At 38.0% G+C, this 26,573-nt stretch overlaps 1 protein-coding gene across 1 annotated transcript; it reads right to left on the reverse strand.

Moving 5' to 3' along the window:
* Nucleotides 1-8,888: 8,888 nt before the first annotated feature.
* LOC120112870 (putative glutathione peroxidase 5) lies at nucleotides 8,889-23,635 on the reverse strand. The gene is made up of 6 exons (XM_039132844.3): nucleotides 23,392-23,635; nucleotides 23,201-23,277; nucleotides 22,994-23,055; nucleotides 19,611-19,729; nucleotides 9,402-9,569; nucleotides 8,889-9,236 (listed from the first exon to the last, which is right to left on the reverse strand). The coding sequence occupies exons 1-6, from the start codon at nucleotides 23,452-23,454 to the stop codon at nucleotides 9,204-9,206; spliced, it is 522 nt and encodes a 173-aa protein (XP_038988772.1). The 5' UTR covers nucleotides 23,455-23,635; the 3' UTR covers nucleotides 8,889-9,203.
* Between the last annotated feature and the right edge of the window lie 2,938 nt (nucleotides 23,636-26,573).

The following is a 26,573-nucleotide window of genomic DNA, read 5'->3' on the forward strand; positions in this document are numbered from 1 at the left end:
GGCTTCTGACTACTGTTGTAGATATGATAAGTCCTGGTCTTTCTCTCTCTTCCCTCCCTCCTTTCTGTAAGCCATCTCTCTCCCTCCCTATCCTTCTCTCTCTCCCCCTCTCCACAAACCCTATACCTCTCCCTCCCTCCCTCCCTCTCATTCTTCCTCCCTCTCCGCCCTCTCCCTCTTCCCAGTTCGGTACGTCTCGAATCAATACGGTACATACCGGTACCATACCAAATCACTTGCCAGCTAGTACAACCAAGGATCGTCGAACCGGTACCGGTAGGCGTACATGCATCCAAAAGCCCAAAAAAAAATTGGAACCAGTACGGCTGGTATGGGCCAGCTCGGGCCGGTAAGGCCCGATACAGACCGGTACGGGCCAGTACTACTTTTTAACGCCAAACCAGACCAGTCAGAGCCGGTACCGGTTCGGTACGGGCTGAACCGGCTGGTACGGGCCAGTTCAGCATTCTTTGGGTACAACCCACAATACCAATCCAGTGAACCTTGGTCCTAATTTGTGGCTTTTTTTTTATACAATGGCTGCCCCAGTACTTGAACCTACATCATTATGCTTGTCGGCCTAAGTATTTTACCATTATACCAACCAATGACCCCTTTAGAGCATAAACCATTATCATTTCAAAATAACAACCTTAGATTTCCTAATCAGTCCACCATTTTAAATAACTTTTGTTATGAAAGTTAAAACTAGTGTTGTTAAATTTTAATTAGTCTCAAATTTACTATATTTGCCAAGATTTCATTTTTGCGGTCCTAACATACCTATTAAGATCCAGAAATATCTTTGCCTTTCCTTTTTTGGCCTAAGTTTTCATAACCGTGATAAGCTGATATCTCGATCCATCTTTCTCAGCCACACGCTGAGATGGCGAAGATCTCCAAATTTCAAAACTATGAAGCAAGCAAAGACATAAGCAGAAAAATCGAGTATGAAAATGAATAGCAATATCAAATGGAAAATTCCCGATTGCTTAGCAAAAATGCAATTGCCATTAGATGTAAAAATATTGAAGGGAGAGTATAAGAAACTAAAGTGAACCAACATAGAGGCATCAAAAGCCCTATACTCAAATCCACCAATGACCAATCCGTACTTTCAGGACCTACATCCGGTCAACACACAGCAAAAGTGGGAGGTAGCAGGAGAATAGGCAACACTCCATGTGAAATAAAATTGGCCCAGGAATGGATTGTAAGATCAACAAATTTGGAACCTGTCGAGTTATTAAGTAATAGAAGCACTAAATGTGCTAGAAGACTGATCCACTTACGAGGCCAAATGGGGAAGTAATTGTATAGGGTTATGGACAGCCTTTTTCTTGGCTAGCTTAAAACAAGCACCAATTATGTGTTTTGTGGCTCTGTAATAGCACCTTTAAGAAGTCAGCAGTGGGTTTAGCATAACTGCCATGGTAAGCAGGCCTCTTACCAACAACAAGGAACTAGTAATAAACTTGGAAAAAGATGGTCTATAGATGAAGAGTCAAACAATAAAGAATCTGATTTCAGATCAACTTGAACACCACTCAAAAAATGCATTAGAAAGGATAATTTGGGGTGGTATGGGAAATACAACTTTTCAAGTTGATTGCCATGATAAAATAGTTCTTGAGCTCCTCCCAAAGCTGAGAAAGCATTCAAAAATTGTTTACGATTTGAATGATGCCAGGTAACCGATTTTTCCTTTTCTTGACTAGGTAGTTATTTATTTCTTGCTCTTTATACCTGAAAAGCATGTACATTCAATTATCCTAAGCTAGTTAATGAAATCTCCATTTTTTTCCAAATTAGCCACTTTCTCTAAAGGATCATCTGAATCTTGGAGAGAAGATATCAAGAGTTCAAGAGGTTGCTTGGGGAAGATAATATAGATTATGCTACTTACAGCTAATATCAAGAGCAAACACCCTACTCATAGATTGCACTAATTCAAGAGGATTGAGTACTTTGGGATTTAGAAGATGCAGGCTGGCCTAGTTCTATCAATCTCTTGTCAATTGGAACCTAATTTCTATGTTGTCAAATGAAATGGGTTATGTGTGCCTTGGGGATGCCAGGGTTGATTCTATGATAGACATTAATTCTTCCATAGACATCATGAGGTTTATGAAATTTAATTTTCTACCTATACATGCAAGAGTAAAATGGCTACATCCGAGATATGTCATCTCCGTACTGAACCCCGTACCGTTACCACTATGTTACTGTGTAGGTACAACTGGTATGGGTGTCGGTTCGGTGTACCGAGTGTCGGTAAGCCTCCCGTATCGCGTACCGATACTGAACCGGTATAGTACGGTACGGTATGACATACCTTGGCTACAAATGATTAGCCCTTTGGTGTGTTCTGATGCTATGGATGCTGCAACAAGTAGAATCATCTCTGTAAATATCCCAAGAACATCAAGATGGAGAGCATCATTTGGTGGAGTTGGAGCAATCCAAATTTCAAATCAGCACAAAATTACTTAAGGTCATCATTAGCTCTGAAAATGATAAGAGTGCAAACCTTGGTTTGCTGTACCGATCGATACCGATGCGTATCTACCGTATCTTACCATACTGATACATGGTATGGGAGGAGTATCGAGTTTCGGTATAAAGAGCTATCTCATGTACCGGGCGTACCAATCTATAATAGGATGGTACCTATATGGGGTCCGGAACAAAGGTGGCGAACCTTGATGCAAACAACTTATGATAACTTTCTTTGGTTCAATTTCTTTCTTTTTGCCAAGCGGAAGGGGCAAAGTCAAACAGATTTATTGTCCTCTAACAGCTGTATTTCTCCATAATAAGGAATTAGTGTATCATAAGGAGGAACCTATGCATCTATCATGTATTTATTGCTTTAATCATTAAAGTGAGGATCGCTAGTGAGCAAGACAGAGTTCCGTTGCCCTATCCATCAACTTTCATATCCTTGTTTTCTTTCATTTCTGTTATGATCTCTCTCTGAGTTTATAACATCATTTCTTTCTATGTAAAGTCTCATTCGGACTCCAAATCTACTGCCCTCAGCATATCCAAAGTAAGAAGGGATCGGGACACCACATGAAACATTTTTCATAAGATTTCTTTTTCAAAATAATTATTTTCTAATCATGGAAACTAGTCAATCTTCAATATCTACTTGTTTTAGTGTCATTGCTTCCCTGGGCATCCAAAGCCAGATGGCACAGATATATTAGATGCCAGCGACTCTTGATTGCTGCATGGAATTGGAACCGTGCATGAAAATTTTCAGAAGATTAGTTTTTCGTAATGATTATTTCCTAATCATGGAAACCTATCAATCTTCGACGTTTGCATGTTCCAGCTCGTGGAGGCTATAGTCAAAATTGTGGATCCTTTCTCTAACTTTGCAGTCAAATATCCATAAGGAAGGCTAAGGCATTACGGTGCAGGGATATGGTAAACTTGTCACTACTTTCAGCCATACAAATTATGGCACATTGCCCTTGTTTGCAGAAGGATGATTGATGCAAAGATGCACATGGAACAGATATTGAAAAAACCCAAACTGCAAGTGAAAAGAGCATTAGAACTATAGTTCTACAAATCACAATACAGACTAGTTGAGTAGCAAGGAACAGGATAGAAAGACAAACAGCTAACTTGCTGATAAATTGCAATACATTCAATTTAATTTACCATACTGGGTATATTACAACATTAGTGTATCCCAGGCTGAGTTTCATTCCTACACTTTCCTTTGTTGTGTACAAAATAAACTTACATAATGCCAAAAATTTAATCCTTGGACCCTATCTTAGACAACCTGCTAACTGTTTACTTCCCACTAGTTTCATCACTCCTCTTAGCAGAACCAGTTGACACCTTGCTCACCTAGTTGAGCATTACTGGGTGGAGCAGCTTGAATTGGCAGGGGAAGCCAAGCTGTATCCTCCTCCAAGTTGGGGAAATCTTGTTCAATCAAATTACAAAAACTTTCAAGCTCTTCAGGGTTCTTTGTGATCCAGTCACAAGAAAAAGGAGCAGGTGGTTGCTCTGGAGGACTGTCTTCAATGCCAGTGCCAGGGACAATATGTGAATCACCAAATAGTAGGAGAGATCGATCCACTCCAGTGCCACCGCTGGACAAAAGGGCTGCAACTCGGGAAAAACCAGGGATATCCGTGACCGTGTCATGTTGGAGGTGTGTGAAGTCTGGTAGCAGACCAGCAGCATTGCCAGGCTCCTCCTGTTCTGCTTCATTGTCTTCTTCACTGGAATCATCACTGGCCTCATCATCCTCAGCTGTATTCCCTTTATGATGGATCTCGCACAGCACCCAATCACTTCCCTACAAAAGAATTAATACGCACAAGAATGGCGTATGAATAAGATGGAGTGGTGTCAGGTAGTACGAAAGAAAGGCATGAGATCAATCCTACCTGGTTTGCAGTTGGCCGATGCTGCTTGGATTCCTCGGAAAGACGATACTCTTTCATGATCCAACCAGTCTTCTTAGACCTGCCGTTGCCCTCATAGTAGGTCAAGGTTTTATATACCCCACCAGTGTATTGTCCACCATCCGTAAGAACTGGCTTGTCTCCGGCGCTGCAAATCCAGTGGCCTCCATTCTTGACCCTGCGATCTCTATGCTTTTTGTTCTTGGACCTCTTATCCAACTTGGTGAAGAAGTATCTACTCTTTATCCTCGTATTTGGAAAACGCTCTGCAAAGAATCAAGAATCAAGAATCAAGAATCAAGAATCAAGAATCAAGAATCAAGATCCTTCTTTCATCGTTTGAAAGGAAAAAACAAAGAAAGAATTGAAAGCGAGCAAGATGTATATCTTGGCTAATAAGAGAAGAGAGAATAGGAGTTACTATGGAGGACTGCTGGCTGGTGGTTGTAGAGCTCGACTTCCTTGATGATGTTGGTGGGAAGGGGTTTGCCGGAGTCCTTTTCTTTGAGGTACTCGATGAGTTCCTCCATGGTGGGAAGAAACCTATACCCTCGGGGAAACTTCTCCTTCTCTCCCATATCAGTCTTTCTGTTAATCTGCGCTCCAAGATTGCTCCAATCCCGAACAGAGAAGTGTCTCTGTAAATAGAAGGAGAAGAATAAGGAGGAGAACAAGAAGTAGAAGAAGACCGTTATGATTCGAGCGCTTTTCTCCCAATCTCAGTCGGCTTCCAGATTTTAAACCCTCAAAACCACGCGTTTATAATACGCTCAAGATTTCTTTTGTTCCTCCCAGCGTATTAAGTTTTCTTGAAACCCAAAACAGAGCTACAATGGACGCTAACAACGGCTAATTTTCCCAGGGTGCAGCTGTTATACGGTTTTCCGTACAGATGTTATACGATTTTCCCCCCAGCGATCAGCGCAGAGCTTAATCCGCAAATAATGGGAGATACGCATATAACGGTTATTTTTTCCGGTTGTTATTTAACTGTCAAAAAACGGAACCAACCTGGGGACTCCTGTTAGCCCCCGAACAAAAAGTAAGGCCACGGTTTGCTGGAATTGAGGGAACTGGGGCGTGGGCCCTCACAAGCTTCGTCTTAGATTAAAGAACGTGTAATTGTGTTCTTATCTTTCTATCACCTTGCGTGTATAATTTTATCAGTGTATCTATCTAAGACATGGGCTTTCGGAAAAAATGCCGAACCTAATTGTTATTGTCCCTGGAGAACCAAGAACTGGCTTGCTCTGTGTGGGAGGCACAGGGTGATTTGGATGAACCTTCAAAAATATGCCAAGATGGAGTGAATTGACTTTGATTTGGGAATGTGGCTTTTGGGCCATTTTCAGTAGTCGAAGATAAGTTCTGTGGCCTCGTAAATTGGTAATGATAAATACGAACGGAAGTTTTATCGATCTGGCTCAGGAGATCAAACTTTATCTGATCCAGAAAGATACAAAATAAGTTAGGCAATTAGGGGGCTGCTTTGGATTTGAGCCACACTAAAAGTGTTTCAAGGATAAAGATCAAATTAAAACATAACCTTGAAACCGTAGGATAAAGATGAAAGTGAAACTTGTTGAAGTGGTCTACTTTGAAAAGATGACCATACTTTATATGCATGATAATCACAATTCTATCATCGTTACTTAATTTCCACAAACAAATACTTCTCCTTAGCTCATAGCAATGACAGTTTATCATATTTAGAATGCAGAAGCTACACCTTGATTGAGCAATGAGGTCATATCAAACATTCATCAATTTTAATGATACACTTGTACATAATCAATTGAAAATATAACTATGAGTGAAGAATAAATATGAACTGTCTATTTATTTATATATCACATTAGGCCGGATTTTACTTAGGTTGAAAATGAAACCTAACCCAACCATACTTCAGGTCAAGTGAAATTTTTCAGCCGAAGCATAGTCCAAAGTTTATATCTCAATCCAATAGTATCCAATATACGGGTTGGGCGGCTAGGTTTAGTTGAACCCAATCCAAATTGCACCATTATATTTGATCCTATCATCGCTCCCTTTAGTACCATCAAAGATTTAAGTTCCAATAGGACAGCAGGGCATTCCACCATCCTATGTGTTCGAACAGTGTCAACACAGGACCGCGACGAGATGGAGAAAATCCCTATCCTGAGTGTCGAGATGCAGTATATCTTGTTCCAAGCAAAAATCACAATAGTTGCTTCCCCAAACTATGAATCCTTACTGAGTCATTATAAAATACCAATTCTTTTTGAGCGCTAAGATATAAAAATATAGATATCCACTTATAATCATCAAATAGTAGCATCTAAACAATAAAGAAAAGAATATATTATGTATATGGCTTATTGCATATTTAACTTTTGAAAATCACTATTTACATGTACACTCCTTGAATTTTTGTAATGACTCCCCTACCATTACATATTTTAATAATGATGTAAATAAATAATTGTTAATAAGATGAGCTTATTAAGCATGCTGTTGATTTGAGTCATTAGAGCTAGGCAACAAAAACAAGAAAGAGTATAAAAGTATACTAAATAAAGCCTTGATCAAATGATCCAATATTCATATAATATATTGTATGTAAAATCAAATATATTCATGATTTATCAAGCCAAGCTAAGCTCAATAAATTATTGGCTCAGAGTGAAATTAATTTAAAGTTTCGCTTTGCTCATTCAAGCTTGGTTTGTTTAGCCTAAATATAACTTAATTTGAGCTTTTTTTCAGCTGAACACAAGTCGATCTCAAGCTGCTCGATTCGTTTAACGGTCCTAGATAGGGATGGTATAACCCAACCCATAAATTGGACCCAACCTGATCATATTTGTGCGAGGTTTGGGTCAAGGATTCTTCAATTAAGTCACGCATGGGTCAATTTTTTTGACTTGAACTTTAAATGCGTTGGCTGCGAGTCAAAACTTTGACTTGACTTGGGTAATAAGGGTTTCGATCTATTGGGACTAGAAAAATTTAAATTCAGTTAAATCATGATATTAACCAAGAGTTTTCTAAGTGTCTAGTCACTTTTAACAATAATTCTTTAATCATTTTAGAAATGAGCCGATAAGAATTCTAACAGCAAGATTTGATATGTTAGGTTGGTCCATTAAGTATTCAACCTTGCCAAATAGATTGGATAGGGTCAAATGCATAATTTAGGATTATAGATGATCCAAGAGGGCTGTGGACTAGTTTGGCTATGTCTAGATGTGGTCTTGGAGTAAGATCTATCATATCTAGTACTCGATTATGAACAAAAACTTTCAATATCGTAATTTCTCATACAACATTTGTTTTCAGTGTGCCAGACGCCAAAATGATGAAGCTCTCGATGAGCACCACAAGAGTGCAAGCACCCTCAAGGGATTCTCTACATGGGATTCTCTACATGCAACGGAGGTTGATCTATGATGATGTTTAAACCTCAAAATAGATAGATCAAAATAAAAAATTTCTTTTCAAGTAAAATTTGAATTAGTGTACCTTCTAATTCAAGAGGAGAAGGACAACAAGATTGAAACAAAGTTTATGTAAAAATTGAGATCTAACTCCAAGAAAATTTTAGTTTTTTGTGATTATTTCTAGTAGTAATAACTATCTAAAAAAAGTTACAATCTCTTCTATGTACAAAAAGTTACATCAGATTAGACATTGGCAAAGAAGGTTTGTGTGAATCAGCACCAATAAATTTGATGGGGGTCTCTCCAGAGACGGTCCTGATGATTCCATCTTCTATCAATGAAAAAGGTGAAAGTACTTGCCAGAAAACATCAAAATAACCGTGCTGGCACCCCAATATCTCGCTGCACCCAAAGCTTGAATTAGGGCCTCAGACAATATTATGAACAAATTTTACTATGGCCTTAATGTTATCTTCAGCAAATTTAAACCCAAACTGCTAAGCTTACGTTCTGATCACTGTTTGGTAACACCCAGGCACTGCAAAAAGCCGAAGTATCAATGAAAAGATATCCATTGATGTTAATGTGGATACCCTACAAATACTTGGTGGAACACATTTTGTGTGCAACTGCCTCGACATTTTCTGCAATGGAACTCCCAACTGTTGTGTACTAGTAATTTTGAACCAATTTCCAAGCAAACGGAATATAATGGAACTCGCAGCTGGTGAAATCGGCAAAATCTTATAAAACAGCAGGAAAGATGCTTCATGTTTGCATGTTTGCTGAGAAATATGGCAGGTTCCACCAGCCCGGATCAAACGTAGCCTGCTCCAAAGTATCAAACGTGGCTTGAATGCTGAATGAATCAGAAAGAACCCTGGGTGCAGTTTGAAAGCAGCAGTAACTTTTGAGGTGAAGCCCATGGGTCAAGAAAACACAAAATATTTTAAAGGAAATGAGATAAATATTTCGGTGTCCTACTTTTTGGGGACTCCCATTCAGTAATAAGATGCAATGGATGCTGGGATATGGTTCAGTTTACATCCATTTACTGGCTTCTGCTTTCAAAATATACCAAAACCAAATGCAGGTCAACGACATTTGACAGTTCACAAACTCAAACATGTACATCTCTAGGACAAAAGGCACAAGATACTTCAAAGCCGGTAAGATGACCAAACCCATAAAAGCGACTCTATTTGCAAATAATAAAAGTCAAAGCACGAAATAATGATCAAATGGTCATATGAACAAAACAGCAATGTAGGCATATATTCATGCAAAGGATGGTACACCAGTCTGAACAGAAGACCATTCTCTCCCCAGTCTGAACAGAAGACTGCTAAATCTCTCCTAATGCTTTCTGGATGTCTTTCTGTAGATTACAAACCCAAAGAGGGAACAAAATTAAGCAAAATACGTAAATGACATGGAACCAGGAAAGAAAACAGAATCTTGTGTGTTTGTGTCTGCCGAGAGAGAGAGAGAGAGAGAGAGAGAGAGAGAGAGAGAGAGAGAGAGAAAGATGGCAAAAACAAACCTCAATGGACAATGGGGCAGTTGTTGGCCCATATCGGCCAATCACTTTGCCCTCCTTATCGACTAGAAACTTGGTAAAATTCCACTTTATTCGAGAACCCAATATACCAGTTTTGCTTGCTTTAAGAAATTGATAAACTGGCTCTGTGTCTGAACCATTTACTCGAACCTGTACGAGTGACATAAGCAACAAAGAAAAGAAAAACCATATAACTAGTAAGAGAACATAATGGAGAAGCCAGCCATGCGGTATATCAGCCATTATATGTGTGCAAATGGACAAATGAATACAGAAGCAAATAAGTTGGTTCACATGTAATCCGATCGTTATATTTATTTGGTCAAATTTGGATCAGATCAGGTCCTAGATTACCCAGCAGCAGCAAAAACATGCAATCTAATATTGTGCTCAAATCATATTACCCAAATAGACCATAAAGTGCCAACATGAAGCCCCAGCATCCGTGGGTAAACATGTTTTAGATTCATACTAGTGGATTTCAATAATATACTGAAGGCAATAATTTGTGCCACCAAAAGGTGCCTCAATTGGAACCTCAGCTTCTAATATAATCAGCAGCCTCCTAGGGATTCTTCTGTTTCTGTATTGGCTTACTATTGTAGCATCTTGTCAAGGCAACATGTTGGTACAGAGCCCATCAGATACCGATGACATACTGATAGTTGGATGCACCACATTGCCAAAAAGGATTATATTTTTCCTTGCACTCTGTATTTTCACTAAGGTGCTTTGTCCATTCACATTACAATGTTCATTGCTTTGATTTCATATTAGGATTGCCACATAACGCATCATCCCAGCAGGTTTCAGGGGCTAGGACCAGCTTTTTACAGAGTTGTTTCACTTACTTTTCTCTCTGCCCGAGTTTTGGATTATTCTTCGTTACAATACCAGAAATAGATGTTAAAGTCGATCATTTTAATTGATTATCATCTGTCATTTGGATTCTAGATAGCCTATTAAAATATATTCACATAATTTGAAGCATTACTTATTCAACCGATTAGGTTTGTTTCCAATCCAGTTCGCTTCAGTTTCCAGCATTGGAACTGCTTATGACCATCAAAACATAATGCAACATTCCTATCATCCGTCAAGATCCGCCAAGCATAAAGCAACATTCCTACCATCCGTTGAACATAATGCAACATTCCTATCATCAATTGAACATAATGCAAAATACCTAACACCAATATCCTTTTCCTTAGTTGCATTGTTTACTTTGAGGTTCTAAGCTTTTCTAGGTGCAAATTTGTGCTCTTTTGGCCTTGAAGCCTTTGAGCTGCTCCTTGTTGGTCTTTTCAGTAGCTGAATGAATTCTCTCTGAAATTATTTCTTGAGTTGCATTGTTTATTTTGAGGTCTTAAGCTTTTCCAGGTGAAAAATTTTGTTTCTTTTGGCCATGAGTTCCTTTGAACTGCTCCTGATGGTCTTTTCAGTAGCTGAATATATCCCTTCCAGTGTTGTAGGAACTTCATTCAACCTTTGCTACCCTCTCGTCCAGTCCAATTAGAGCAACAAAGACATGCTTTCCATCGTCCCATTTATATTTTGGTCTCAGATCCCCTTACAAGATATGGTATAAAATTATAATAAAATTGGCCCTATGGGAGTTCGACTCACCCCATATTTCATTAACTTGTTTTCCTTACATCTTTTCTCAACCTTTAGAATTATAGTGGACCAGAAATCTTATTTTACGGGATCAAAAATTTATACTAGCCGCCTTTGTGAATTTAATCCATCTTTTCAATTCCTCGGGTTGATCAATTTTTTATTGTTCCATGCGCTACCAAAATTTTGCAAACCATTTCATTTCCCAAGTCAGTCGCTTTGTTAGCCTTCATGGCTTGTTTAATTGCTTCTCTTTTTACCACTTGACCTATAGATTTCAGATTTTGACTCATAAAACTATAACTGGTCTATTCCTACAACTGACCTGACAACTAGCATGATCCACTGTGCAGCCTTTATCTGTTTTTTTATTTGTTTTAGACAGTATGTAGCCTTAGACCTTCTAGATTTCGTAGTAATGATTATTTTCCATTGAGATGCAACAAAGATTTCTTTGAAATTCTCTTTCTCTGGTCATTTATGTGGACTTTTCATTTGTGACCTTTTTTGTGTTTGAAACAATTGAGTGTGACCTTTTGTGTCTAAAACAACTGAAAACTCCCACCTTTTCCGTGTACTGTTACTACAATGGAATTAAACATTGGCGACTCTACTTCCATCAGCCTTGCACGAGTCACAGAACAAATCCTTCAGTCTCAAATTTCTAGCTTATCCACAATTTCCACTGATCATATTGCATCAAGGAACAGCTGCTAATATCAGCTCGTTACTCCTCACAACTTCAAGACAATCATGATTTGTGCATCAATCTTTATGCAAGTTTTGTCTTCAATGATGTCGCATCATATAAAATGACTACCATGAGATGTGACTATCTTCCTTTCTGAGCAGCGTCATTAATCCTCATCTCCAGTTAGTCTAAAATGTCTAGAATTACTGCAATGGATTTATACTTCTACATATCTTGCTTGCTGGTCTACTTGCTGATAATATAGCTCATCTTCTAGTCTACTACATTGTCAGGTGATTAATTAGCAAGCTGACTTAGGACCAGCCAAAATTAACCCCATAATCATGAAATTCTATGTTGTTGAGGTCACTATTCGAAAGGTTGATTTGCTCATAAACACTTGCTTTAGCCTCCTTCAGCAGCCAAAGATCACTTGCATTTAAATCTATCAAGTCTATCATAAGAAATTGTACTTGTTCAGTTGTTTGGCAAGCTTACAGATCATGCAGTGTGTCCAAACATAAGATGTGCATGACATTTCTATTAATTAAATATAAAACTAGATCCAGATAGACCCAAAGTGTTATGTATAGAAAAAGAAACTAAACTAATACAAGTGGATGGAGAAGGTGGCACAACAAGATGTTCATGACCTATGTGGGGCCTCATTGTCTCTGTCTCCTCGCAATTAGCCTCTTGATACACCAATCATGGGCAAAAGCCGAATGAGAAAATGGACTTATGATCAGTATGTCGGTTAACTTTAAAAAGTTTTCTGCCCGGAAGTTGGCTAAGAAGGTTTGTATCCATATCAGGAACTCACTCATACAATATATTTGATGTCTTGTCCCATATTATCTCAGCTAAAATAAATTGATATATCATGAAACATAAGCCAATAAAAAAGGATCTTACCTAGTTATGATTCCAACAATCTACTGAGAGGGGTGAATTGAGAGCAGTCCTAGCCATCGTTTGTCGAACCGACCTGAATTGGACGGGCATCGGGGTCCTGGGAGAGCGAACTGAGGACAATCCTAGGAGAGGGTCCTCAGTGTGCCTCTTTCAGGACCTCGGTGCTTGCCTGACTCAGATCAGTTCGGCAAGCGATGGTTAGGACCAAGGTTCGCCGTACCGGTATCGGTAGGCGTACCAGTCACCTACCAGACTGGTATGGTTCCGTTCGTACTGGAACCGGCCGGTACGAACTGGCCAGCTCTTCCCCGTCGGAGCCGAGGAAGAAGAGAATGAGAGAGAGCGCAGGGGAAGAGAGGGAGGTAGGAGATCTATGGCTACCGTTGGAGAGCCGCAGAGGGGCGGCGGAGCCCGCTGGGGCGCAGTGAAGGCCGAGGCTGCTGCTTTTTAATTTAGGGATTTTAAGTGAAGTCGGCAAATTCGTTGCCGACTTCACTTAAAAATCTCCAAAAAAAAATTCGAAACAGGGGACGCGGCCGCGGCTTTTTAATTTGAGAATTTTAAGTGAAGTCAGCAAATCAGGCGCCGACTTCACTTAAAAATCTCCGAATTAAAAAATTTGGAGATTTTTAAGTGAAGTCGGCAACGACTTCCCTTAAAATTCCCAAATTAAAAAGCAGCGGCCTCGGCCTCGGCCTCCGCCCTCCGCCGCGCTACCGCGGTCTCCGCTGCCCCTCCGCCCTCCGCCGCGCCACCGCGGCTTTCCGATGACGGCCACAGGTCTCCTCCCTCCTCTTTCCGACGCTCTCTCTCTCCTTCTCTTCGTCTTCTTCGTCTCCGGCACAAAACCAGCCCGTACCGGTTTTCACGGCTCCGCCGTACCGGTAGCTGGCCGGACCGATCCGATATGGCCCGAACCGGCCAGTACGGGCCGGTTCGGCGAACCCTGGTTAGGACTGCCCTTAGCTCACCCCGCTTAGGATACTGGATTGCGGAGACCATAACTAGGCAAATTGGGCAATTCGGCCTATACTAAACCGAACCAACACAAAATCAGAATGGTTGTCTATTCGAATCGGCTCAACTTATAAAAACCTTCCAATCCTTCTTGATTGCTCCCACCCTCTTCTCCCCTCTTCGACACCAACCGACATTGTCGCCTTCGAACCAAAGTTCTAAATTTCGTGGGATGGGGATGTCTCAATTTGCCCATGGAATGGGATGAATCGCCATTCCAACATCCCGACACTTAGGACAAGCAATGGCCGAAGATGTGCCGATCGAAATGTTGGGACAATAGTGGGACAGCCTTGTCCTGACACTCAAGATGGTACCCCAACCTAGTGTCCTACAGTACGTTCCAACGAAATTTGAGACCATGCTTCAAACCACGTTGAAGACGATTTGTCGTCCTGACGCTGAAGATGATGCTATCATCCTCAATCGACATTGAAGACGACACCGCCACCCTCAATCAATGCCATGGAGGCCCTCACTGACATGTCAGGCCCCAGTCGATGGTTAGGATTAGGATTCGAGGCTTCTGACTACTATTGTAGATGAGGTAAGTCCTGGTCTTTCTCTCTTCTCCCTCCCTCCTCTCTGTAAGTCCTCTCTCCCTCCTATCCTTCTCTCTCTCCCTCTCTCCATAAACCCTATACCTCTCCCTCCCTCCCTCCCTTCTCGCTCTTCCTCCCTCTCCTCCCTCTCCCTCTCCCCAGTTCAGTATGCCTCGAATCAGTACGGTACATACCGGTACCATACCAAATCACTTGTTGGCTGGTACAACCCACAATACCAGTCCAGTGAACCTTGGTCCTAATCTTTGGCATTTTTTTTACACAATGGCTACCCTAGAACTTGAACCCGCACCATTATGCTTGTCAGCCCAAGTATTTTACCACTGTACCAACCAATGACCCCTTTAGTACATAAACCACTATCATATCAAAATAACAACCCTAGATTTCCTAATCAGTCCACTATTTTAAATAACTTTTGTTATTAAAATTGAAACTAATGTTGTTAAATGCTAATTAGTCTCAAATTTACTATGTTTGCCAAGATTTCATTTTAGCGGTCCTAACATACCTATCAAGATCCAGAAATATCTTCGTCTTTCCTTTTTTAGCCCAAGTTTCCATAACCATGATAAACTGAGATCTCAGTCCATCTTTCTCAGCCACTCGCCGAAATGGACAAGATCTCCAAATTTCAAAACTATGAAGCAAGCAAAGACATAAGCAAAAAAATCAAGTATGAAAATGAAAAAAAATATCAAATGAAAAATTCCCAATTGCTTAGCAAAAAGGCGATTGCCATTAGAAGTAAAAATCTTGAAGGGAGAGTATAAGAAACTAAAGTGAACCAACATAGAGGCATCAAAAGCCCTATACTCAAAATCCTCCAATGACCAATCTGTACTTTGAGGGCCTACATCTAGTCAACACACAGCAAAAGTGGGAGGTAGCAAGAGAATAGGCAGCACTCCATGTGAAATAAAAGAGGCCCAGGAATGGATTGTAAGATCAACAAATTTGGAAGCTGTCGAGTTATTAAGTAATAAAAGCACTAAATGTGCTAGAAGATTGATCCACTTAGGAGGCCATATGGGGAAGTAATTGTACAGAGTTATGGACAGCCTTTTTCTTGGCTAGCTTAAAACAAGCACCAATTATATGTTTTGTGGCTCTGTAATAGCACCTTTAAGAAGTCAGCAGTAGGTTTAGCATAACTGCCATGGTAAGCAGGCCTCTAAGCAACAACAAGGAACTAGTAATAAACTTGGCAAAAGATGGTTTATAGATGAAGAGTGAAACAATAAAGAATCTGATTTCAGATCAACTTGAACACCAGTCAAAAAATGCATTAGAAAGGATGAAAAACATTTGGTTCTAGACAATGCGCTGCTTGGAAAGATAAAATACAAATGTCTGACTCCATAGTGATGATTGATGCCATTAGCCCATCATCCCCAAATAGAAATTGTGACTACTGTTCTCTCCTAGTAGGCAGAGTAAAAATCTTCAGTAAGCTAACACACTGGTAAATGGCTAAACTAACTCCTGAGACCTGAATTGTTGTGAATTGGTCATGTCATAGTTGAATAGGCGGAATAAGTAATTAAGAGATAAGAGTCATTTTAAACCAATTGTCATTTATAAAAATTTCAGTCATTCTCTTGAGGGATACTAGAATGAAATATGAATGTGAATCTGCATGTCATGAATCCACAAGTTTGATGAAAACAGAGGAAGCATGGTAATCTCATTGTTCTTTAGGATTGATGCATCTACAGATATGTCAATTAGAGAAGCCAAAAAGTAAAAGAAAACAGGATTGTACATGAGTTCATAACAATGACCCACCAGACAGGCAACAAAAATCCAGGAAACACCGAAAAAATGATGAAATAATGATATTCTAAACATAAAAGCAGCTGATGAAAGCAAAATGCAACATCAGACTACGTACCAAGAAGGGAAGAGATTAAGGCAGCAAGGGAGGGGCAGAGTAAGACTATGTGCAAGAAAAGCCAACTCATCATAAAAAGGACTAGAACAAGTATAAATACATTTACTACTGATTATAGTAAGGAAATCTTTTCAGAAAATCAAATATGGAGTGGATACCAAGGGACAATACAGGAGAATCGAATAAGGCAGCAGAATAGGGTTTGCACGTATGAACAAAGGACAGACACAGAACAGGCTTATTGGGGCAGCCAGAGCTCCAGTGGCCTGCTAGACAATTTTAAGAGTAGTATATTGAACACCACAACTTGTCTTTCTGACCAAAGTCAAGGCTGAAAAATAGCAAGAGGGAGAAATGCCTAAAACAGTAGATAGTGTCGCAATCTACTATTAGCAGAAACTAACTCCCAAACCATCAGATTTCAGCACCTTTTTGCTAATTAGACACTGGATCTAAAACCACCTCAATGAGCCACACTGTGATATCGGTGGACTGGTCAAAGTGATGCAATAGCTAGCTGGCAACTATTTACTGAAATATGGTGATATTCTAGCGAGAATACTGAACAATATTAGCATTAGAAAGTGATGCAAGGATCAAATCAAACAGCTAGATCATTCAATGAAGACACCAATAATAAGTGATTATTACAGGCAATGGCAGGAGCTGTTATCCTATAACTGGAAGAACAAACATCAACAGTTTGCTTAAGGCAATAGTCCAAATAAACATTGCACCAAAGTGAAAGCTCAAAACTCCAAACCAACAATACAGTCAAAGAAAAGTGTAAAGTGAATGTATACATGGTAAACTTGATCAATACACGACATATGTACACATCCTAACATGGATAAGTTTTAGACTCTGGATATTGTTTCTTCTTTCTTGTATGATCTATATATAGGGAAAGCTTGTAAGACTGCAAGATATAAGTATGATTATTATAAATTAGATAAAGTTGCAAGGTATTAACTATTAAGTAGATGATACTAGTAGATGCCTCTTGGTGTTTAACCAACTAACACCATTTGCTATCCAAGCTTCATGTCCAGTGCATTATCAGGTTGTATCCAAGAACAGAGTTAAATTATGAATCAAATTCCTTTAGCTTGAAATTATCTAGTGATTCCCAACATTGTGGACTTATCCCCTTATGCTTTGCAAACTCTTGTCCACCACCATTACTTGTAGATGGTACTGCAAAATTTCTGCATAGAGCATTTTGCATTCATTATATTCAGTATCACTAAGCTCATTAACATAATTAACATATTCTCGTTCAGGTATTTCCACGCCCTTAGCCATTCATCAAGTCTGACTACAACTTTTAGCCCTTCCCAAAGAACCCCACTTCAGTTGTCCTGGTTGTAATGCTCTAAATTTGATTTATCTAATGAAGAAAACATTCAGCAACTTGTAAAAATCAACTTTCAGTCTTTCCAAATCTTTTCAAAAGTCTAATTATCCTTGATCTTCATGAACCTAACCTTAATCATGATATTAAAAATGAATGGATGAACAGTAAAATACATGCTCCATTGCAGTCTTGTTGTTTGTTGTTCTTATAATTACCGATAAGTGACAGTAAATAATTTGATGAACTTAAGCACATTCCATCTAATAATCCACCTTATTTTCTTGAGCAATGCAATACAAAAGTGCCATCACCAGTGTTTGAACTCCGGACCCCTTCCTAGAGCAAGCCATTAGGATAGAGGCGTCAATGATTGGACCCAAGCCCTGAAGGCTTTATAATCCACCTTCAAGCATAATATTGTTCAATATTCCAGAAGGCTAGTTCCAAAGACATCTTAACATATTGATCACAGACTCACAGTACAACTAAATACACTAATCTTTGACAGGGAAATAATGATCAATACGTTAATACATCAAAAAACCCCTAGCAAAATCCTTTTAAAAAACGAATGTCCATTCCTACCAAATATAATACAAAATCCCTGGCCAGGGAGTAAGCACCCTACCCGTGAGTCACATTCACATGATCCCATGTGACATGAACAAGGCAATTGATGATTACACACCCTCTTGTGTGAGTTTACATTCTTTTTGGTCTGTCGCTCTCTAAAGCATATCTAAGAAGAAACGATGGGAGTGCATTAATAAATATGATAGGAATACTTAAAAATAAACATGTCATCTCTTTTCAAATGGACTCTTTGATCTCTCTCTCTCTCTCTCTGCGTGTATCTGTGTCTGTGTGTCTAATCACGTGACTAGAGAGAGACAATGGAATGGAATCAATTAAAAATATGAAAAATCTGTCAGTGGTGCAAGGAGATATATGGAATAAAAAAAAAAATCACCACCAGGGCTAAATTGCATGATGATTTGATTTCTCATCCATTGTCCAACATACGCCCTCATCTATCACTTGTGTCCACCACATAAGGTTGCATCAAACCCTTGATAAAAGATCATGAGCCTCCATGAGACATCAGGAGCCAACTTTTTTTTTTCTCAAACAGCATGTATCATCACAAACTTGGATAATTGAAACAAGCATCACCTCTGATCCTCCACATATCCATTGCACATGCTCAATACTAGATTATATCATAAAATTTTAGACTAAACATGCAATTATCAGAGACCTCAGACCATGGTACCGTACTAAACCAAACAATATGGGGCATATATTGGACCGTACTCGTTCAGTACCAGTACACAGTATGGGGGGCGGTATGCCGAACTGGCCCCATACTGACACAGTGATAGCGTCGCACTGGTACCGAGACGGTATACCGTGCCTCAGACCTTCATCAAAACCATTTTTCTCTCTAATAGAATGTATTATCAAAAATTTCAATCACTGAAACAACCATTACATATGATCCTTGAGGCATCCATCTCACAGGCTAAAAGTTAATATGCAATAAAAAAACAACAAACAAAATTAACATTATCCATTAACACAATTTTAAAGGAGAGTACTGTGAACTTCCAACTATTGGATTGTATATGATATTATAGACAAAAAGTGATAAAGGCAAACATGGCGATATGCCATTTACAGACCTTAAAAGTCAACTTAACCAACTACAATTGGTTTCAATAAACAATTGAATACTGTTAAGCTACAGCAAAAAAAATGACAGATAAATGTTAATGTAATGTCTCAAAAATTTTAAGACTAGTGTCATCTGCCACTATAATGGTATACAAAAAAAGTTGGATACTGCATGTATATCATTCCTGTGTAAAAGACTTGAAGACATAACCAATCTTTTATGGTTACATTTACATTAGCAGAATCAGACAAGCATATAAACAGCACCAACATAATCCATCTGTTTTCACTTACATATTGTTTAATTATATGAAAACAAAAAAAGGTTTATTAGTAAATGCGTGCATGCATGTGCATTTGCATTTGCTGTATGCATGTGCATTTGCAATTGCTGTATGCATGTGTGAGAGAGCTCCAAACGATGTCACTCTCTTCAGTAACCCTACAGCTAGAGAGCATTTACCTTTCGGAAAATTGGATACTCAGCCTTGTATCTTGTACATGCAAAATTTTTTATGTCCTGGTTTGTCCCGGGTTCTTGTCGCAAAAATTGATTGCATGGAAATGCTAAAATTTCAAAATCTGAAAATTCCCAATATCAAATAAGTCAGTTTCGAACTTCAGTCCGAAAAAAAAAATGTGAAGAATTGTGAATGAAAATATACTTTGTAATAATGCAAAAACTGTTACTCTCTATTTCAAAGAATTCTATAAACTCTGAGAATCTAATGAAGCTCGACATCATTAAAATGGACTTGCGAATAAGTTCACAAATGCATGCCAATTAAATATAGAAACCATAAAGAGCAAAGTATGCCAAACCAGACCGAACCATCCGATTCAGCCCATGCCGAACCGAACCAAACCAATGGAGAACTGGATAGGTTCTATCCTAAATTTCAAAATCCTCTCCGAACAACCCCAAACCGAATAGTTCAGAGCAGAACCAGTGCAAATTTGAACTAGTTTGAGCCCCCCCACACACACCATCACCACCACTACCTCCTTTTTAAAAGGATTGAATCATAGTCTATTGAACCGGGGTGAACCATCCGGTTCACCCGGTACTGAACACGTAGCCGACCAGCACGAGTCCCAGTACCGGTTCAACTAACCTTGATAAAGAGTATACTTATAATCACACCCTCAAAATGAGTTTCTTTTTCCAAAGATTAGGTCTAAATTTTTTATTTCACTATGAAATAAATATTAAATCTAATTATTTTCTTCGACATAAGTTGGACATGAAAAAACATGTTTGCATATACATGCATTTAAATATGGATAAACATTAAGAGAATCATTATGATAAAACCCTTAGGAATTTATTTTTCCAAACATGTAAATCTAGAGTTATTTGATTTATTCTGCAATAAAGGAGGCATCTAATGCAGCCCCTTGGCCTTAGGAACGCAAACTTACTTCACCTGAGCTAAAATAAATTTGACAACTGGTCGAATCTGAGTATTCCTTTTATGTAATCAATAATGGAAACAGAGTGAAAAAGAAAGGAAAACAAGAAAACAAGGGTTGGAGTAAAAAAGGATCAGAAGTATAGGGAGAGAGCAGACAAAAAGAGAAAAAAAACCTTCATGAGGAATCCAATTCATTCAAAATAAGAAAATACAACTTATCACTCTCCATGGACCCATTTCTGTAGAAACCCCAAAAACCCTAAAACAATGTTTCTTAATCATAAAGAAGCTCCCAATTTTTCTTATAATAAAGCTACGCCTCTAATCTACACAATTTGACTCAAAATAGGACCTCAAAACAACCAAAAACTCCACTATCATAAAACTACTCACCTTTCTTACAAAAGATAATCATAGACTTTACAAATACAGTAAAGTTAGTATTTCAACAGAACCCCAAATAGAAAGCCATGGATGTCACTTCAAAACACAAACCCGCCCAAGTGAAAGCTAAACTAACAGTTCTTCATGATACGGGGCGTACTATACCGTATCGGTTCGGTATCGGTACCCAATACAAGTGGAATACCGACATTCTGTATGCCAAAAAAATTCGTATCGTACCGTACCGACACTGTGCAAGTGTGGCACCGGTACGGAGTCCGATACTGAGAAGACGAACCTTAGTTGAGATCTTAACATATAGTTATAAAAGTACAAAAACTTGCCCTTGATTTCGAATTCCATAAACAACAATAATAAGCTTGCTAATTTCACTACTCCATTTATTAGCAATATGTAATTTAAATGCAATACAATTAAATATATTATAGAAAATGGAGTTACACGTGATTTAATGTCTATATAGCATAATCAAGTTGGATTTGGTGATCCAAGGAACCATATAATTCATAGTACAGATGTAGATCTTATCTTCCTGACGGATCCCGATCCAAAGATACAATCTAGATTGCCTAGGGCTATCTTAGACCAGATCGTAAGATCTGGATCATGAATCATAATTATTTAATACAATTAAATTATATTAATGGACTTAAGTACCTATGTTGTGTGTGTCTGCAGGTGCGGATGCAAGTAACAGATCCATCTAATATCTGAAAACTTGCACTTATGGACCAGTTTCATGCTAATAATTATGCCCAAGTGTTGGGTGCAGGTACTTAAGTCTGAACCAAAGGATCAGCATAGCATAAGCTAGAAAGTTCATTTGAATGTCTAAGTTTTGCATTTCTTATTGCATAAACCATTCTCATGAGTATCTTTTATACATCTGCACTCCACCATTAAAGTTCCTTGTGCAACCATGTTATAACTTAAGACCTCCCAAGTCCCAAGATCACTTTGACAAGTATGTAAATGCAGTCATCAATTTTCAGATTTCATGATATGATATATCCAAAATCTATTTCAGATCCTATTCTCACATTTCATCAAATAATAGATGTTCAATTTTTGTTAACAATATTCCACTTTTAATGAAAATATGAAACTAAGATCAAAATATTTGTTTTCCTTTTTATATTAATAAAAGTGGTTTTGAAATTGTTTGTCGAGCATCATCGTCAAATTAGGAAACAAGAAAATTTATATGAATAGTCTACATGTCAAGCAAGAGATTACTGAATTAAGGCCTGATATTAACTAAGTTTGTGATAGGAACTATGTTACTCAAAAAAAGGAACATACAATTTTAAATAAATCCTTTTAATTGTGTGAAAAAATGGATGATTAAACGGTTACAAAATGTAATTATATTACAGGAAATACTTAACCATCTTTGAAGCAAAGGAACTTTGAAAGGATGGCTATATGACTGAAAGCTTTGGTCCATCAGAGCAGTTAAATTAATGACACGAGGTCATCTAGATGTGCGAGAACAAGCAAGCTAACCTGAGTTGTTATTCACACTTTAAAGAGGCAAATATCTAAGCTCAATCAGGTCTTCCTGAGTTATCACCAATTACCATCTCATAGTTCTCTTCCAGAACCAAGGGGAAAAAAAAAAGATCTACTTTCTGTTCACCTTGTAGTCTATAAACGAAGAAGATGCACCAGCAAATTGCATTAATTGATATGTATACGTTGAATTCCAAACCCACTAAGTTATTGCAATACTAGCTTAATGCACAATCTGCTAATCTCCAAATTTAACAAAGATGTCTTATTATAAATCCCATGAAAAGCTGATTAAACCATAAAAACATCCCAACATCTCAAAAATGAATAAAAAAATAAAAATCAAAAAAAAAATCCATCGATATCCATAATGGGCATGAAGGAATAAAGCATATCACAAAGAGCAAATCTTGATCTATGCATATCAAACGATTACCAATAGTAACAAAAAAATTTAGGAGCACTACCCCCCGAATAGAATTCACACAGAGACGGCGAGGAAGAACTCACTGACCTTTGTTTTTATACTTGTTGTAGAGCTCTGTCAACTGGGTGTAATTGCTATCCGTGAACCCGCTGCTCCAGAATTTACGAAACAAAAGAAAAAAGAGAGATTTTTATGCATCATTATATAGAACTTGAAGCCCAAAAGGCTAAATTATCCAGTTCTAGACAAGCCCAGTCAGCAAAAGACAAAGAAAACAATAAGAAGAAGAAATACCATTTGGAAGCAACATTGACGACGAGAAGCACCTTCCCCTTGTAAATCCCCAAATCGACGTCCTTGCCGCTGCCATCCTACACCCAAACCACAACAAATTATTCACAAATTCTTGGCCGACAAGAATCTCATAAAAACATCAAGGAACGGGAAGAAAGATTATGGAAGGAAACCCAGAGCAACATCCCTACTTTGACCGTGAATTCATGGATGGAAGTATTTGCCGGAGAGGCTTTGGATTGGAAAGTCCCCATCTGTCCTCTCTCTCGCCGGATCTGGTGATATTTTAAACCCTCGCCGTCGCCGGTTCTTAAAGCGATCGATCCATGTTATTTAGACGGGGGAAATCGGAGGTGAACAAATAGTCGCCGGAGTCTGCGCCCGAACGACAGACCGTGTTTTATCTTCCGAGAACAGTATGTCTCCCGGATCCTCACCGGTCTTTAGATCGCGGCCACGCCATCCATCGTTCGTTTTTGGCATCTAGCGAAAACATTGGCAAGTCCTGCAATCCAAGAAGGTCAAAATGCCACCTCATCCCCTCATAGAGAAATCATTGCCTACACCCCATGAATCAGCGTAGCCATATATACAGCCAATCATAATCACTGATTTCCATAATGATGCGCCGAAATACATGTCCGATAACTGGGACCAACAAAAAATATAAGTTGTTATTGGCTGCGTGCATGACCATATAGTGCATACAATGTAGGCAATAAAAAATTATATATATATCCAAATAGAAGTCACACCGGTATGCACGCTCGAATCTAGATATGGTCCTTTGTCTGGTTATGTATACCCCTATCTAGATTTATATAATTTTTTATACTATAAAACATGTAAAGTTGAGAATTAAAACTTGATTAGTTGTTTGGTCAAAAAAAAATAGAAAATAATAATCATAAATAAAAGTATTTTTTTAAATGATTTACCAAGAAAATATAAAAATTATATTTTAACCCATGGACGCAGATAATTGAATTTGAACTTTATTATTTTATGCAGTTATTATATTATAAAAAAATAAACTGTTTTTTTATAAGAAAATGTCTTAGAAGCAATTGTAATAGCCATCATAATGCTGTATCATCTGTTCTGGACCTTCTGGTTGTATCTTTGTGGAGTTTGCTTCTCCCCAACTTCCAGCTTGGGATCATTATGAGGATAAATAAGGATGAAATAATTGTATACACCTACTAGAATAATAATATAAACAAAATATATGCAATATAAAGCAATATACTCTTCATAAATAACTATGAAATTATCATGTCAAAGAAGATAGTTTGAAAATTAATGTACATATTATTTTTTTGTGATCATAATTTATTAACTACATAGTTTGGGATTTCAAAATGGGATAATTGACTTGTGAAATATTCGCTCTTAAGGATGCCCTAATGGAATCAAAGGTAAAAGGTTACAAATAATTACTATTTTATGTCACAATAATCAATATATAGTTATTTTTAATTTTTTATTTAAATCATATCTAGTTTCATTGCATTGCTATTATAACTTTTCTCATCTTTGTTTGACCAACCTACTTTAACACCTATCTAATAACAGCTATTCATATTTTAAATGCAATTGGTAAACTAACTTATTAATTACCAATAAATTAGCATGGTTTAGATAAGTTGGCAAAGGAACCTAAGACTCCTCTATACATCTGCTAGATCCGTTAGATTAGTTGCTTGATTTTGTTGGCTGGAACCTCCACAAATATATAGATGTATGAATTTTAATGCATATAATTAAAAACATTAGTGTTATGATTAAGAGTTTTATGAATATGTTGAATGTTTATTTAGTGCATTATGATATGGTTTTTGTGCTTGATTCTTTAATAGAAGTTTTAAAACTTATCCATCGCATCTAGTGAGAGAAATCTCTTTCCGACCAACGTATCTCATGGTCAGCTTTCCTGTTGAGATATTCATTAAGACATCTATAAGCAAATATCTTAATACTCACTTTCTCTGTGGGCTCGTTTGGTTCGCGGGAAGTATTTTCCCTCCTAGGAATATGATTCCTGGGAATCAGATTCCTAGGAAGAGGATACCTAGGAAAGTACTTTTGACATGTTTGGTTAACCATGGGAAAGTGACTAATTTCCAAAGTGCTTATGTTTGGTTGACCATCCACTTTCCTAGGAAAGTTATGTATAATTCCTATTATGCCCTTAATAAAAATTAGGTCTTTAATGCCTCTTTAATGCTTCTTTAATGCTGAAGGGTCTTTTTGGGAAAAAATAAAAAAGGAGTGATTCCCACCTCATGGGAAAGTAACTTTCCCATGTTTCTCATGGGAAAGACTTTCCCATGAAATGTGGGAATCATATTCCCATGGGAATACAACTTTCCCATCTCTCTCCTTTGAAAACTCCAACCAAACAAGAGGCATTTCATTACTTTCCCGTTGACCACACTTTCCCCCCTCGTTTTCCTGCGAACCAAACGAGCCCAATGTAAAGGGAACAAACTAGAAACTAATAATCACAATATCAGAATTTACAAGAGCATTCATGTATCATAAGGACTTTCAGACTCTATTTTTTTATGTCAATTTTGTTGCATTTGAATGCTTTTTTTCTAAGTGATGCATTTGAAAGCTATTGGTCTCACAAGTCTTTTTTATTGTTTCTGTAAATGGTTCATCCTTCATTTCTTGATATATACATATAGAGAAACACCATTGGTGAAAGGCTCGTGGTATTTGGGATCGTGAATTGCTATATTATCTATATCTAGAAAAATAGTTCCAGTTCTAAGACACTGATTACACACCTTAACTCTATAACAACCATATAACTTTTCTATTTATGTCTTTTAGTTATTTATCATTTTTAAGATAACAAAAAGGTTATTTTGTAAATTTTAGACTTGATTTTTATACAATGCATGTTTGGATGTATGTCAGTTGCTCTGAGAGCCCTTCATTTCACTGTAAGGATCTAAATATTCTAGTTTTGTTGGTTACAACTAGTTGGGATAAGCTATCTCAACTCAGCACCTATTAGTAATATCTATAAATTCTATTGTTATTACTTCTAATCTTTTCATCTTATGCTTTGTAATTTTGTTAGTTGTAATCAGTTATAATCAACCGTGCCCAGCTTACCAAAGGTCAATAATTCTTACAGATGCTACTTTTTTTCATTTCTTCCTTCTATATCTTCCCTTCACTCCTCTTGCTCCCACTAAATAATTTCTACCCAGAAAAACCCACATGTTCTATTTTGTTGGACCACTGCATGGTTGCCTTATTTCTTGTTCTTTTGATGGAAGAGGTCAATAGGCAATGAGCAAGGGAATTAAACTTATAGCAGCTCTGAACTTTACCAGCTTGGTAAACTGAAACATCC

This window comes from Phoenix dactylifera, chromosome 17 (genome assembly GCF_051530095.1).
Source record: "Phoenix dactylifera cultivar Ajwa chromosome 17, Ajwa_hap1_PhDact_Kaust_v1.1, whole genome shotgun sequence".
NCBI lineage: Eukaryota > Viridiplantae > Streptophyta > Magnoliopsida > Arecales > Arecaceae > Phoenix > Phoenix dactylifera.

Bases quoted from the DNA above. Each gene is read 5' to 3' on its own strand.
- LOC120112870 (XM_039132844.3), bottom strand. From the start codon at position 23,454: ATGGGGACTTTCCAATCCAAAGCCTCTCCGGCAAATACTTCCATCCAT. The intron at 23,278-23,391 runs GTAGGGATGTTG...GTTTGGGTGTAG, and splicing joins TCCATGAATTCACGGTCAAA to GATGGCAGCGGCAAGGACGT. The intron at 19,730-22,993 runs GTCAGTGAGTTC...GGGAATTTTCAG, and splicing joins CAACAAGTATAAAAACAAAG to ATTTTGAAATTTTAGCATTT.